A 12,255-nucleotide genomic window follows, 5' to 3' on the forward strand; every position below is an offset into this window, starting at 1 on the left:
AGCACACAGTACAGATGAGGCTTCCTTTCAGGAACAGCAGCAGCAGGGACCTATAGCTTTACCTTGAAACTACAAATCAAATACAGCAACAATCCATTCCTAAACATGAGAAATGCTAAAACGTCAAAAATTCAATACATCAAACAAGAAAGCACCAGCAGAAAAACAAAAAATTCAGGCTGCATAAACATCAGCATTTTGTGATTAGGACCAAGCCCCAGCCATCCCCACATCACCTTTGTCTGGTTTGCAAAGCAGTTTGGGGGAAGCGAACTAGGCTGCTATCAGAGGAAGCTAAACTGGAACTATCCAGATGGGTACCAAAGATGTTCCAACTGCTAAACAGAGAACAGAGATGTGAACCAACATGAACACTAACACTGGAACAGGATGAGGATTTTTTTCCCCCTTTCCCTCCAAACAGACAAGACTACTCAGGACACTGGAAGCAGCAGAGAATAACGAAGATCTGACAGGTATCAGTCAAAATCTTTAGACTATCCGTTGCCATACTGGAATTCCATCTAATTCTTGGTTATTCCTCTTGAAATCCCTTAACAATGTCCTGCGTAAGATGTTACTTGTCACAGATTGGCATATGAGACAACAGAGCATCCACAACAACTGCACAGACGGCATGTCACCATTCTGTCATTAGAAATACTGATCAGTAAGGTATACATCATACCTTCTGTCTTTCTAATTCATTGAAGAAATAGTACAACTTTCAATTTCCTGCAGATTTGCTACCCTTACTCATCAGTTGATGATGTTTCTCTCATTTGAGAGAAAAAACACAATTCCATCTCAGTTTTATATAATTCAAAAATAATAAAAGCACTATCAAGGAATGTAATTGGTTCAAGAGATTATATTTAACAGTTTTCAGGGCTGCATAAATCAAACATCTAAAATACCTTAAAAGCAATGTATTATCATGTTTGAGATCTTTCCAGTGCTTTGAATGCCCCTTACACAGGCAGGGTTCAAGCCTTGCCTCTCCAAGTACAGCAAGGCAGATCTCTTCCTCTCACACTAAGATAATTCAACCCATTTAACTGCTAAGACTTTTCTGGGCTTAAGTGGGCTCTACTACTTTTATCAACATGTGTGTTCCAAGCACATTGCACCTGACAGTTACACCGCAATAAACCTCAAATTCGGATGGCTACTAAACTGTTTTTCATCATCTGTCAACTGAATGATGCCAAAATTGTGATTAAAAGTAGAATTTGAAGTATTTCCTCTAAAATAAAAATATTAGCAGGAGAAACAAGTAAGACCAATTTAAAGTTTTCCTGCAACCATCTCCCTTTTCTAAAGTTGCCCAATTAAATAGATATTTCCTCACCAACGGAAAGAAGCAAGATTTTTTCTTCCCATGAAAGCAAACCAAACGCTACAGGGTAGTCTAAGAGAAAAAACTGCAATTTTCAATTACTGCTAGTAAGCAGACACAGTATGTTGACTGCCAACCAGCAAAATAGTGTCAAATCTTCATCTACAAAAAATGTTTTCTGTGACAAAAATATGTTCTGAACTTATGAAGCCTGATTTCTCATGCCTCATTCAACTAAGACATTGGCTTCCAAGAAAATACAAGTTTCCAGGGAGGTTTCTTCTCCACCCCACACTAGGGAAAAGAAATCTTCCTTTATATATTTTTTTCACTGTCTACTGCAAGTGTGAATTTATGATGTCCTTTCTCTAGTCATAGACTATGCAGTCTCTTTCTTATCATAGTATCTCTAATGAAACCAGTAGAAAGTTTATTATGCCAGACATTTGAAAAGTTATTTCTAAGTTAATAATTTCAATTTGTAAGATTTAGAAGCCTGATTACTCAAGCTCTCTCTCTAAAGAAAATATATCCAGCAGCACTGCTGCAGCATCCTTTTGAGGTCTAGCAACTGGATACTCTCCTTCCTCTTTGTTACCCCCATCATCCAAGCTTAAAAACACCATTTTTTAAAAAATTAAATATTGTAATTAAATTGAAGCCTTGATATAACTAAGATATTTTTAAACAGTGACTAATTCCACAAGTTAACATCAATAACTATGATACAGCATTTAATATATAAAAACTATTCAACATTAATGAGTTTTTCTTTCTATTAAGGACTTCCTAAAAGATCTTATTTGAACTATCCACTTCTCATGTTTTCACTGGTGTAATCAGTCAAGGAAGAAATCCTAAATCCTACCAAATACTCAACCTCTTATATTGTGATAATTCAAGCACCCAGTTTAAGATGTTGTACAATCACCTAAGTAAAATTAAACCAATCACACATAATGAATAATTTAATGTTATGAAATAATTCCTGGTTTTGATTCCTCAAACATTTAAAATTTCATTTTACTACTTAGCAAAGCCATGAAGAAAACCAAACTTATTTTCTGTATCTAAAATGCATTTTACGAAGTGTAATTAGTACAAATTAAAAGTAATCCTAACAATTCTTAAATAGTGGAGTAATCTACTAACATCAACATGACGGGGAATCTAAAAACCTTTTCCAATTTTATGACTGCAGCATGTGATGTACTTGTGTGAAGGTTAATTTTTCCTTTAAAGATAAGGTTTTTCCCATCTTTACACATGAATTGCCTTAGTCTTACTCCTGTTTGCTGAGGTTTCAGACCAGATTTCTGTAAAGCAATTTAAAAAAATCAAGCGTGTATGCTAGACTCAAATAAATCTGTCTGTGCTATTGAGGCACTTCTGAATATTTTTATCTTGTCACATTTTAACAGGTAACAAAAAAAGGAAAACTATGTATCTAGACCTGAAGAACTAGATCTGAAAACCTGCAGAAAATCATCTCTTCCAATAACGAGCATAAAAATTAAGCAGGAAACTGCATGGCAGGGATTTTCAGTTAAAAGACATTAGCTTGTTTATGCTAATGCTTTTGGGGCTTTATTTGTGCAGAATTATAACCTCCAACAAGCTCGGACATACCAGGTGTTCATAAGCAACAGCAGTTGCAAAGTACTAGCCATTTGCACTACACCCAGAAATCACACTGCTGTGGACTGATTTGATTTATAAGTCAGAGCATGAAATACAAACAGCTACTAGCATTAAAATCCAGAGAATTACATCTTGAAAAGCTACAGTAACAGACACTGTTTTGCATATAATGCATATTTATACACCCTGGAAATGCATGATTGTTGACAAACTTAACAATGTAAATTTAAAACACTGAGCATCACAAACAAAATGTTAGCAATTAACTTTCAAATACGAATAGCAACACCTCCATAAGCCAATTCCAAATCCATACACTCAGCTCTTTATGAAAATCCTCCTTTTATAAACAGCAATGTCGTCATCTTGTGCATGACTACTAAGCACCATTTCAGAATACACCTGGAAATGAGTTCCTAGTGGAACATGGGGAGGGTCTTGCCAAGAACTACACGCTAGAAATCAACTTCTCTCAAAACTAAAGGTGCCCCTGGCATGGCACAAAATCAGGTATTCAGAGATTTGAAAGATTTTAGCAAAACAATTTAGTCGTATTATTTAGGCATCAGCTGAACAACGGCCACTGCTGAATTTCAAGGTAGTTTTTTTAGTCTTCTTTTCAACCACTTATTTAGTCCTTAAGTAACTACCACAAGCTACAAAACACAATTTTTTCCTTGAACCTTTTAAACCACTGGGTCCTTTTGCATAGTCTTCCCTACTTCAAAAAAAATTTATGTCTTGAATGAGTCACCACTGAAAAGCAGTAAAGAATAAGGCCTCACCACGTGGCATTCGTAGTGCTGGGTTTTTAACATACTTAGGAATTACCACATGGGCAGAGATCTTTTTATGCTTTTAGATAAATTATTTAAAATAAAGTTGCATCGCGTACTTCTCGCTTCCCAGCACATTAACCGATAACCACAGAGTGAACTAGAGGCACTGAACAAACACAGGTATGCTAAAGAGAATTTGCCAATTGCCTCCGTTCAGATTAGCTTGACTGGATGGCTCTAAGGTTTATCGGCAGCTTACAGGTATTTGAACATATCACATTTTGGTATAATTGGACGTGGTAGCAATTATTGATAGGCAAGAAAAGCAACTGAGAAACACTATGTTTAAGCCAATGGCACAATGGTTGTTGTCAAGAGAAATCTAGAGCATTAATAAGTGCATAAGCCAGAAAATGGTGCAGAAAACTATACACAGTGCAAGCAATTACCTTAACTCCTAATATTTCCCCTTTTATATAATTTTTTAGATTCATTTCTCCTGCAACGGAGTGAAGGTGGGAGCACCAAGACGGAAGACCTAAGCCAGCTTTTAGACTATACATTCTAATTAAACACAAAATTACTACATTACTACATGAATGACTGATTATTTTTGCCCCTGAACAGAGGCATATAGTTATAAAAACTGTTCCTTTTGTAGTTGAGACTACTCATCTCTGTTGTGGGTAAAAAGCAATAAAGCTAGATAAAAGCAGGTGGCTTGTTTTTTTGTCAGGAAAAGAAGCATCCAGTTTAAATACTAGCAGACAAGCCTAAAGAAGTTATTTGAAACTTCTGAGGGCCGTGAAGCAGACAGATGGGGTTCTCCACATTTTTTTTTTGTACTACAGTAACTGTGTTAGCCATTCTCTCTTGATAGTAAACTTAAAAGCACACAGTAAACCTTCAATACTGTTGGAGAGGTAACAAACCCAGCCCCCTTTCTCAGCAACCTTGTCACATAATCTGAATTTTAGTAACAAAACTCATTCTCTGGCATGTTAAGTCTCCGCAGCATCTGTCACTGCTATGAATGGTTGATCATAAGTACCTCTGTAGTCATCTCAATGCTATTAAGCAGATGGCAGCGCTAAATCCAAATGATGTAGTACATCTCCCTGGTGGACTTTGTTTCCATACACTACCATTATTCTACAATTCCTCAGTGATAAATCTTATGTATTCTAGAGAACATTAAGCAGTGAGCTGACAGTGCCAATTGATTTATTAGCATCCGTTTCCCTTTGCCCTATTATTGTCTTCGCAAACACTTGTGCGGATCATGTATGAAGCCACTAAGGGACAAAAGCACTTTTGCTCAATTTGAAACATATTTCAGAGATTTAAAATGAACAGAATTTTTATTCATGCTGAAAATATTTAAACTGACCTACAAATTTAAATGAAGACCCAACTAAAAGCTCTTGCTTCCTCTAGTTCCTCCATTCTTCTCTCAGTTTTCGTAATAAAATTGGTCTAGCATTAACATCAGGCCATTAAGGCACCCACTACTTTCTGCAGTAAATCCAAATAAAGAAATAGAGTTCTGAACAGATTTGGGGAAGTCCTTTAAGAGTCAGCTAGGTTGTGTAAGCAAGCATACACATGCACAACTGAAAAGAGCTGACAAATCTACGTGCATCTGGCATAAGAAAATATCAGCACCAGCAGTCACATGAACAAGGCGTTCTACACTTGTAACTCAAGTTCTACCATAAAAATCCCAAAAAGGTTTTTGGCATAAAACTGCACATGTTAAATTACTACATAGATCTATACAGAAGAAATTTTATGAAGGAATTACTGACTGCATAATGTGAAGTCTGCCCTGCATGCCACTAACATTCAGCCTAGTCTTGCTGCTCTCCTTAGCTAGGCATTGAGCATCGACCATGAATTACCACAGCTTTTGGCAGTATTCATTATGCTCTATTAAAGGAAAACTGTCTCGGCTGCTTTAAGTATTTGCTAGCCTTTGATTTTCAGAAATTGAGAAATATTTTGATAAATTCATTTTAGATTGCTTTGGCTTTTTACAACAATACTGAACAGCCCAGTTGATTAACAACCCAGTTTATACTGGTAAAAATATAATCTAACAATCCTCTGCAAAAAACCTATATGTATAATTCAGTCACATCTCTTCTAAAAATCAGTTAAGATATCTAGTCAAGCTCAGTACAGCTCCAAGGGATATTTTTTAAGTCTTTTTGACCATAAATATTAATTCTGTTAAAAGACATCCTGACACACTATTTAGGGCTTTGTTGCACAAACAAAAAAGAAATAATTTTAAAGAAAAACTATTCTTTGTAAGAATACAGGGCATTAGGATAGAAGAGAACTTGGACAAAACTGATGTTTCTGCCCCTATTAGTGCTGTGACAGGTTTTAGTTAAAACTTTGTATTGCCAAGCACAAGCAAGGATAGGGTCCCACACAATGTCTGATAAAATGCCATCAAACTTTTAACCACACATGATTTGGTAGCAGCAAGGAGTTAGGCTACAGAAAGGAAGGATTCTTTGCAGAGGTGAGCAAAGTCTCAACTACCTTAACGCACACAGAAATATGCAGTATGCTACTCTTCAGATCTGAACGTATCACCCATCCTAGTCCATCTCAGATTTCTGGGAAATACACTAGAAACGCCAAGACTAAAAACATTAAAGGAGAGTCATGCTGTGTTGTATGGAATGGTCAAATGTGGACAATTTCCCTCTTTAAGATAGGAATCACCAAAATAAGCAAAAACTTTAAAAACCAAATGAGTATTTCGACTGTCTCCACAGTATCACGTGTGTACGTTGTACAGGAAAAGTACCCTTACGAACATTAACCAAGTGTGATGAAGTGCAGGAAGAGTGTTCATACACTGAAAAGCTACGGCAAATAGTTTAATGAGCAAACCCATCTTTTCAGTTTACTAGCTATTTCTCAGATTCCCTCTTTAATTCATGATATCATTAATAACACAATCTTCTAGAGGAATTAGTATCAGAAGACATACTAGAAATAGTATTACTTTTTAGGATTACTGCTTTCAATTTACAAAAGGAAAGAGGAAGAGTTATTTACACACGCTAGTCACTAAATGATGCATTTTAAACATGCGAATGCCCTCTGTGCACAAATGTGTTTTCTTTCCATGCTTTACGAGGGGAAAATACCAAGAATGATATAAGGCTGAACTACGAAAACAATACACTTTTCCCTAATTTCCTTCAGAGTAAGGACATTGTAATGCACCCAAATATGATAAGTATCTCTTACGGTTACAAAATGACATTTTGCAATATGGGCTACTATTTGATATTCAGATTAAAGATAGGAATGCTGTTCTAGGTAGCTCAGATGGCTGTTTACAGTTATTAGTTTTTGACTGCCAATACAATCCTAAAAATCTTTTTGCCAAGCCAGAAAATGAGTGTCAATACCCCGTGAGAAACATACGAGTGAATCATTTATTTCTTTCACCATGCAGCACTTAAAATTAGGGGAAAAAAAATGAAGCAATCATTCAGAAGATAATGAATTAAAATCTAACAGTATATATATTGTGAAACTATAGGTAAAATACAAAGAACAGCAACCATATATATGGTCTCATGTATTAGACCTTTACAAGACAAATTTAATTCCTTGGGAATTTTTTTTTTGCTACTTTTAGTTCAAAGGAAAAAATCTTAGTGAAAATGTTCTTAACATGGGAAAGAAAATCAAATCCAAGTAATGTTTAGTTTTGGCTCAGGCAAATGACTTTGTAATGAAGTCCAAATGTTTGTGTGCAATAAACCCATTTACCAACACTAGAAGCAGTAAAACAGAACAGAATTACCAACATAAAAGTTCAGGGCTATTTTGGTAATTTTCTTTTTGGAAAAAAATCCATTACCAGCAGCTGCTCTCTAAATGCAACATCCTACAGAGCCTCATATTTTGAAGGTCCTACACTGCGGGTTCCTTAAGTTATATTATTTTTATCAATTTTCAGTAGCTTACAAGACTCTGTAGGAACCAAGTATCAGACACAAAGGCATTTTGTGTTAGTTCTCAATGACAACACTTGAACTTTCCACTAAGCTTTTTCACATTGACTAAGTTATTGGGCATAGGAAAATACTCATTTACACACCAAAATTTAAGTTCGGCATGTCAACACTACAGCAAAGCAGATGTCAGGTGTAAATAGCTTTGTTCTCAACTTTGCTGTGAACAGTTCTGCACTATTTCAGATAAGGCTACATTGTAAAAAGTCTTAAATATTTAGCAGAAGGTAAACCAGCCTAATCCGTATCTATCTATTTATCACCAGTATATCCCTTTCCTACTGCTTTCTTCTTCCCAGAGCCAAGGTTTGAAGCTCTAATCACCCCAAGTAACCAAAGCAGTAATGCAGAACTAAAGCTTTTTTCTATTTTACCGTTTTCTCAACATTCTTGTTTCAACCATTTGATGTTTATTGCCATAAGAGTTTCAAGAAATTCTCAGTGACATTACAAAAATCTACTACTGACAAACTATGAATGATTGGTCTAAGAGAAAAAGAGTAAGAATAAATTACAGCTTGGTAAAAGTGCACAGAAGGTCCCTTTCCAGACATGCACATTTGAAGCACCTAATGGACGAGCTGCTAAATCATGTGTCACATGACATTTGCCATTAAGTTAAAACTACCATCTAATACGAGTAGTTTCTACTTCACAGAATTGCTCCCATCATTGGGGTACGTCAGTATTCCCTGTAATTTGTGGACTTTTCAAATAGAGACTTCCTTTGAAGAAAGCAAAATTTTAAGAAAATAAATCAGAAGTGCTTAAAAATATTCTTGAGAATGAAGTAGGGGAAGGAACAAAAATGGCAAGAGATTCATATTTTTCAAAGACAATTCTACGAAAGAGTAGAACAAACTAAAGGTTGTACTACTTTTTTTTTTTTACAGTCAAATAAAGGTAAAACACTGGAATATAACCACATTTAAGTAAGAAAATGAAATCAGCTCTGTGTCTCAGATTATTTAATTCTCTTTATAAAGTTTTTTCTCCTCTCCCTGCTCCTGCTCCCTCCCAAAATGAATCTGAATTAAATTTTCCTAAGTTTCCTGAACTTTTGAAAGCTTTCTGATATGTTATTTGACATCACCAAAACTCTTTAAGTTCTCATTTCTGCTTCTTTTCAACCATTCAGTAACTTGACTCTTATCCTTACGTGATACTAGACACAAATAACACTGGGGGTTATTTCTAATAAGCCTCTTACAACATTTTTGCTGTTTAAGATGAAATTGAAAGACATCTTTAAGTAAAGCTAACTTTCCAACTGTAGAATACTTCAAATGTAGTTACAGCAGATCTGGAGACTTACCTTTGTGCTTGAGTGCTATAGCTGTTATCATAGGAATCATAGCTTTGTCCATCATAAGAAGTGCCATAACCATCATCATACTCCTGAAAGGTTATAAAGGAAAGGTAATATTAATCATAAGCACACACCTGAAACCAAGTAGTAACTGAGTGCTAAATATGAAAGACAGCACTCTTGAAATGCATACATGACATACCATGAAATGGAAAAATCTTTATATTAATATAAACTACTTCCACGCACACCTAAGACTATAATTACTTTAAAGGTATTTTGAGCTATTGGGAATGTGCTTCTAACAGATTTTTATTTAACACAGGCTTGCAAGGAGACAGTACAAACACTTCATGTCTCTGTACTTGAATTTGAAATGAGCGAGCTACTGATCTTCAAGAAAGCTCTGGGAAGCACCCAGGAATCAAAACATCTAATATTGTCCAACTGACTTGGGTAGCTGGCTTATTTCTGGACAATAAATTCAATATTCTATGCAGACTACAGATGGGAAAGAATGATGACGGTTTTACTTCTTCAAATGCCCTCTGCATACTCTTCAAGTTGTATGAGTTTAGCATCCATTAAGAAACTAAAAGTAGGGATTTCTTACTCCTCCCACATTATCCACACTATTTAAGTGTACACTGTAGTAACACTTTTCCCAAAATAGCACTGGATTTAAATACCAAGTTAAACAAACCATTAACTCCAGCTACAAGCCATACAGAAGTTTAAGATAAAAACAAGTGACAATGATGCTGTGTTTTCCCAGAGAAGGACGAACTATAGAAATCCAAAGAACTGTCACCAATTTATTGTTTCATTTGATAACAAACCTAAATGAACTAAACACATAAAAAGTAGAAATGGCACTGTCTTCGTACTGATGCCTAGGAAATCATAATATTCAAATCCTATCCAAACATGCCAAAGAACTCAATGGATATTTAGGGGTATCTTGACCAGTTTTGCCAGATGAGAATGACCTAATAAGAGATTTGAAGATATAGGGACCGGAGACATGAAAAAAAATTCAGGCATCACCTTATATACGGTGTTTTCTGAATAAGTGTGTATCAAACCCTGCCAATGCAAGGATAAAGTCTCATGAAAGAACGACCTCTTTACCAGGAAAAGGAACCTTAAGAATCTTTCAGCAATGACAGCAAACAAATCCAACTTGAGGTATCAATTAGGTAGGGACAACAAATGATGGATTGACCAACTCTAGTAGAAAACTGCTCTGATGATCGGAATCTGACAGCTTTCTAGACACTGTAAGGAAAGCTTTCTATAGCAGAAGCCAACGACATCCACAAAACAACTGATAGGAAACTGGATTTGCTAAGAGTTTTTAGCATTTTTCCAGTCATCTGAAATGGCTTATATGGAAAACCAGACAATCTGCCCATCAGTACTGCTTTACCACTGCTAGATCAGTGAACATGGTTGTTTCCCAGAAGTGATTAGTACAAGGGCGTCTATGAATAATTGCAGGCACAAATGAGTGACAGCCTATTCATAGGTTTGGAAGAAGAAATGAGGATTCTTCCAATTGTCTGCTGTGAAGAGATCCGTGGATAAACAGTCCCACTTGAAGAGGAAACACATTCCCTTTCAGTAATTCACTGTCCTAAAACTAAAAATTAAAACAGAGTCTTAGCATTTTCTTTGCCCATCTGATATGTATATGGATTTTTCTTGATAAGCCACACACTAAACCCACAAAACCATTGCCTCCTGGCAGTTATTATGAACAACCACTTTATTACTTATTGATGCAATACACAGACATCTGTTAACAATGCAGACATTGATCAACAGCAGAAGCTGTCTCAGCCAACTTATTCGCTCTGTTCCAGAACATTTACATGACATTTGGTCTCCTCTCATAGAATCTCCCAACTGTGAACCAGCCATCCCTAAGAGGGACCCCCAAACTTCAAACTGCAATCAACCTTTTAACATGTTAGGAAAGCTTTGCCGTTAAGGAAGCATTGGAGAATTCTTAAGCCATCAGTCCTATTCTTCACATTTATGTTAACTATGGTACTAAAAATTGATCATGAAAGGGAAGGGGAAAACAGACTACTCTGAATTTATGGTGTACCTGACTTCTTGCAGACAAATGAACAAAGGACATTTGAAATAGGAAGAGCCTTATGTTAACAAGACGTCCAGCAGAACTAAAGGAAAATTTGGGGGAAGTCCATGCTGCATCAGACTTAAGTGTTTCTAGTATTAGCATTTCTCTTTGTCCAGAACTCATTACTCTTCACCATTTTGTGTGTTAATAAATTGACTACTGCAGAAATTAAGTCCTGCATTATTATATTGTTGAAGGTGGCTTTTATAAAGCTTTGAATGGAAAGATATCTGGTTTGTAGCCCGTATGTGGGAGTCCTGTCACTTAGCATTAAAAAGATCAACCTGTGCTGTTGCAATTACTGTAATCTGCTTAAATAGATCAATTCTTCCTTTTTATTGCTGTATTTACATTTATAAAACCAAAAATTTACATTAAACCCAAGATAAACTTCATGTGCAACATGCTGCAAAAATAGAATAGGTTTAAAGAGCTGCTCTCAATGGCTTGTTCTGTTAAGAGATAAGAGATTCAAATTCCAAAACATTTGTTTACTGTGCACTATTCCCTTGAAGTAGCAATTAGGCAGGAGCAGCTGAAGTATGTCTCAGTTTTCTCTGAATTAGGTCTGACAGTATTTTCTCTTAGTCACAGTATTTGAAAACTTTCTCTTTCAGGAGGTTACAAATAAGATTGGCCAAGGCAGAACGTTTTACATTTTAGATTAAATCCACACTACTTGAGTATTTTCCTTCTGAAACAGACTTCTTGTGTCTTCAATAAATCTTTTCTTTAACTTTATGTAGTATCTTGGTGAAATATCCTTGGCTATCTGGCATGTTTCAGTAAAATATCATGCTAACATGAATGAAAATAACTATAATTTTTACATGTATATAATGAAAATGGGCAGGACAGAACTTAAATATGCATGGATATCATGTACTGAAGTACATCAGATTCACTGTCAAGCACTGCTATACAGGTTTCTTTCTGTATAATACAGGAAGAATTACACCTTCATAAGAATATTTTAATTGCATTTTTCC

At 35.7% G+C, this 12,255-nt stretch overlaps 1 protein-coding gene across 1 annotated transcript in view; it reads right to left on the bottom strand.

Moving 5' to 3' along the window:
* The window catches only part of KHDRBS3 (KH RNA binding domain containing, signal transduction associated 3), a gene marked incomplete at its 5' end in the record, with an annotated part of 63,034 nt that overhangs the window by 8,545 nt on the left and 42,234 nt on the right, over positions 1-12,255 (bottom strand). Inside the window, one exon of the mRNA XM_035897498.1 lies at positions 9,124-9,206. Coding sequence (XP_035753391.1) covers positions 9,124-9,206 — 83 coding nt within the window. The remainder of the gene's footprint in view (positions 1-9,123; positions 9,207-12,255) is intronic.

Source organism: Egretta garzetta, unplaced genomic scaffold (genome assembly GCF_000687185.1).
Source record: "Egretta garzetta isolate BGI_Z169 unplaced genomic scaffold, ASM68718v1 scaffold167, whole genome shotgun sequence".
Lineage (NCBI taxonomy): Eukaryota > Metazoa > Chordata > Aves > Pelecaniformes > Ardeidae > Egretta > Egretta garzetta.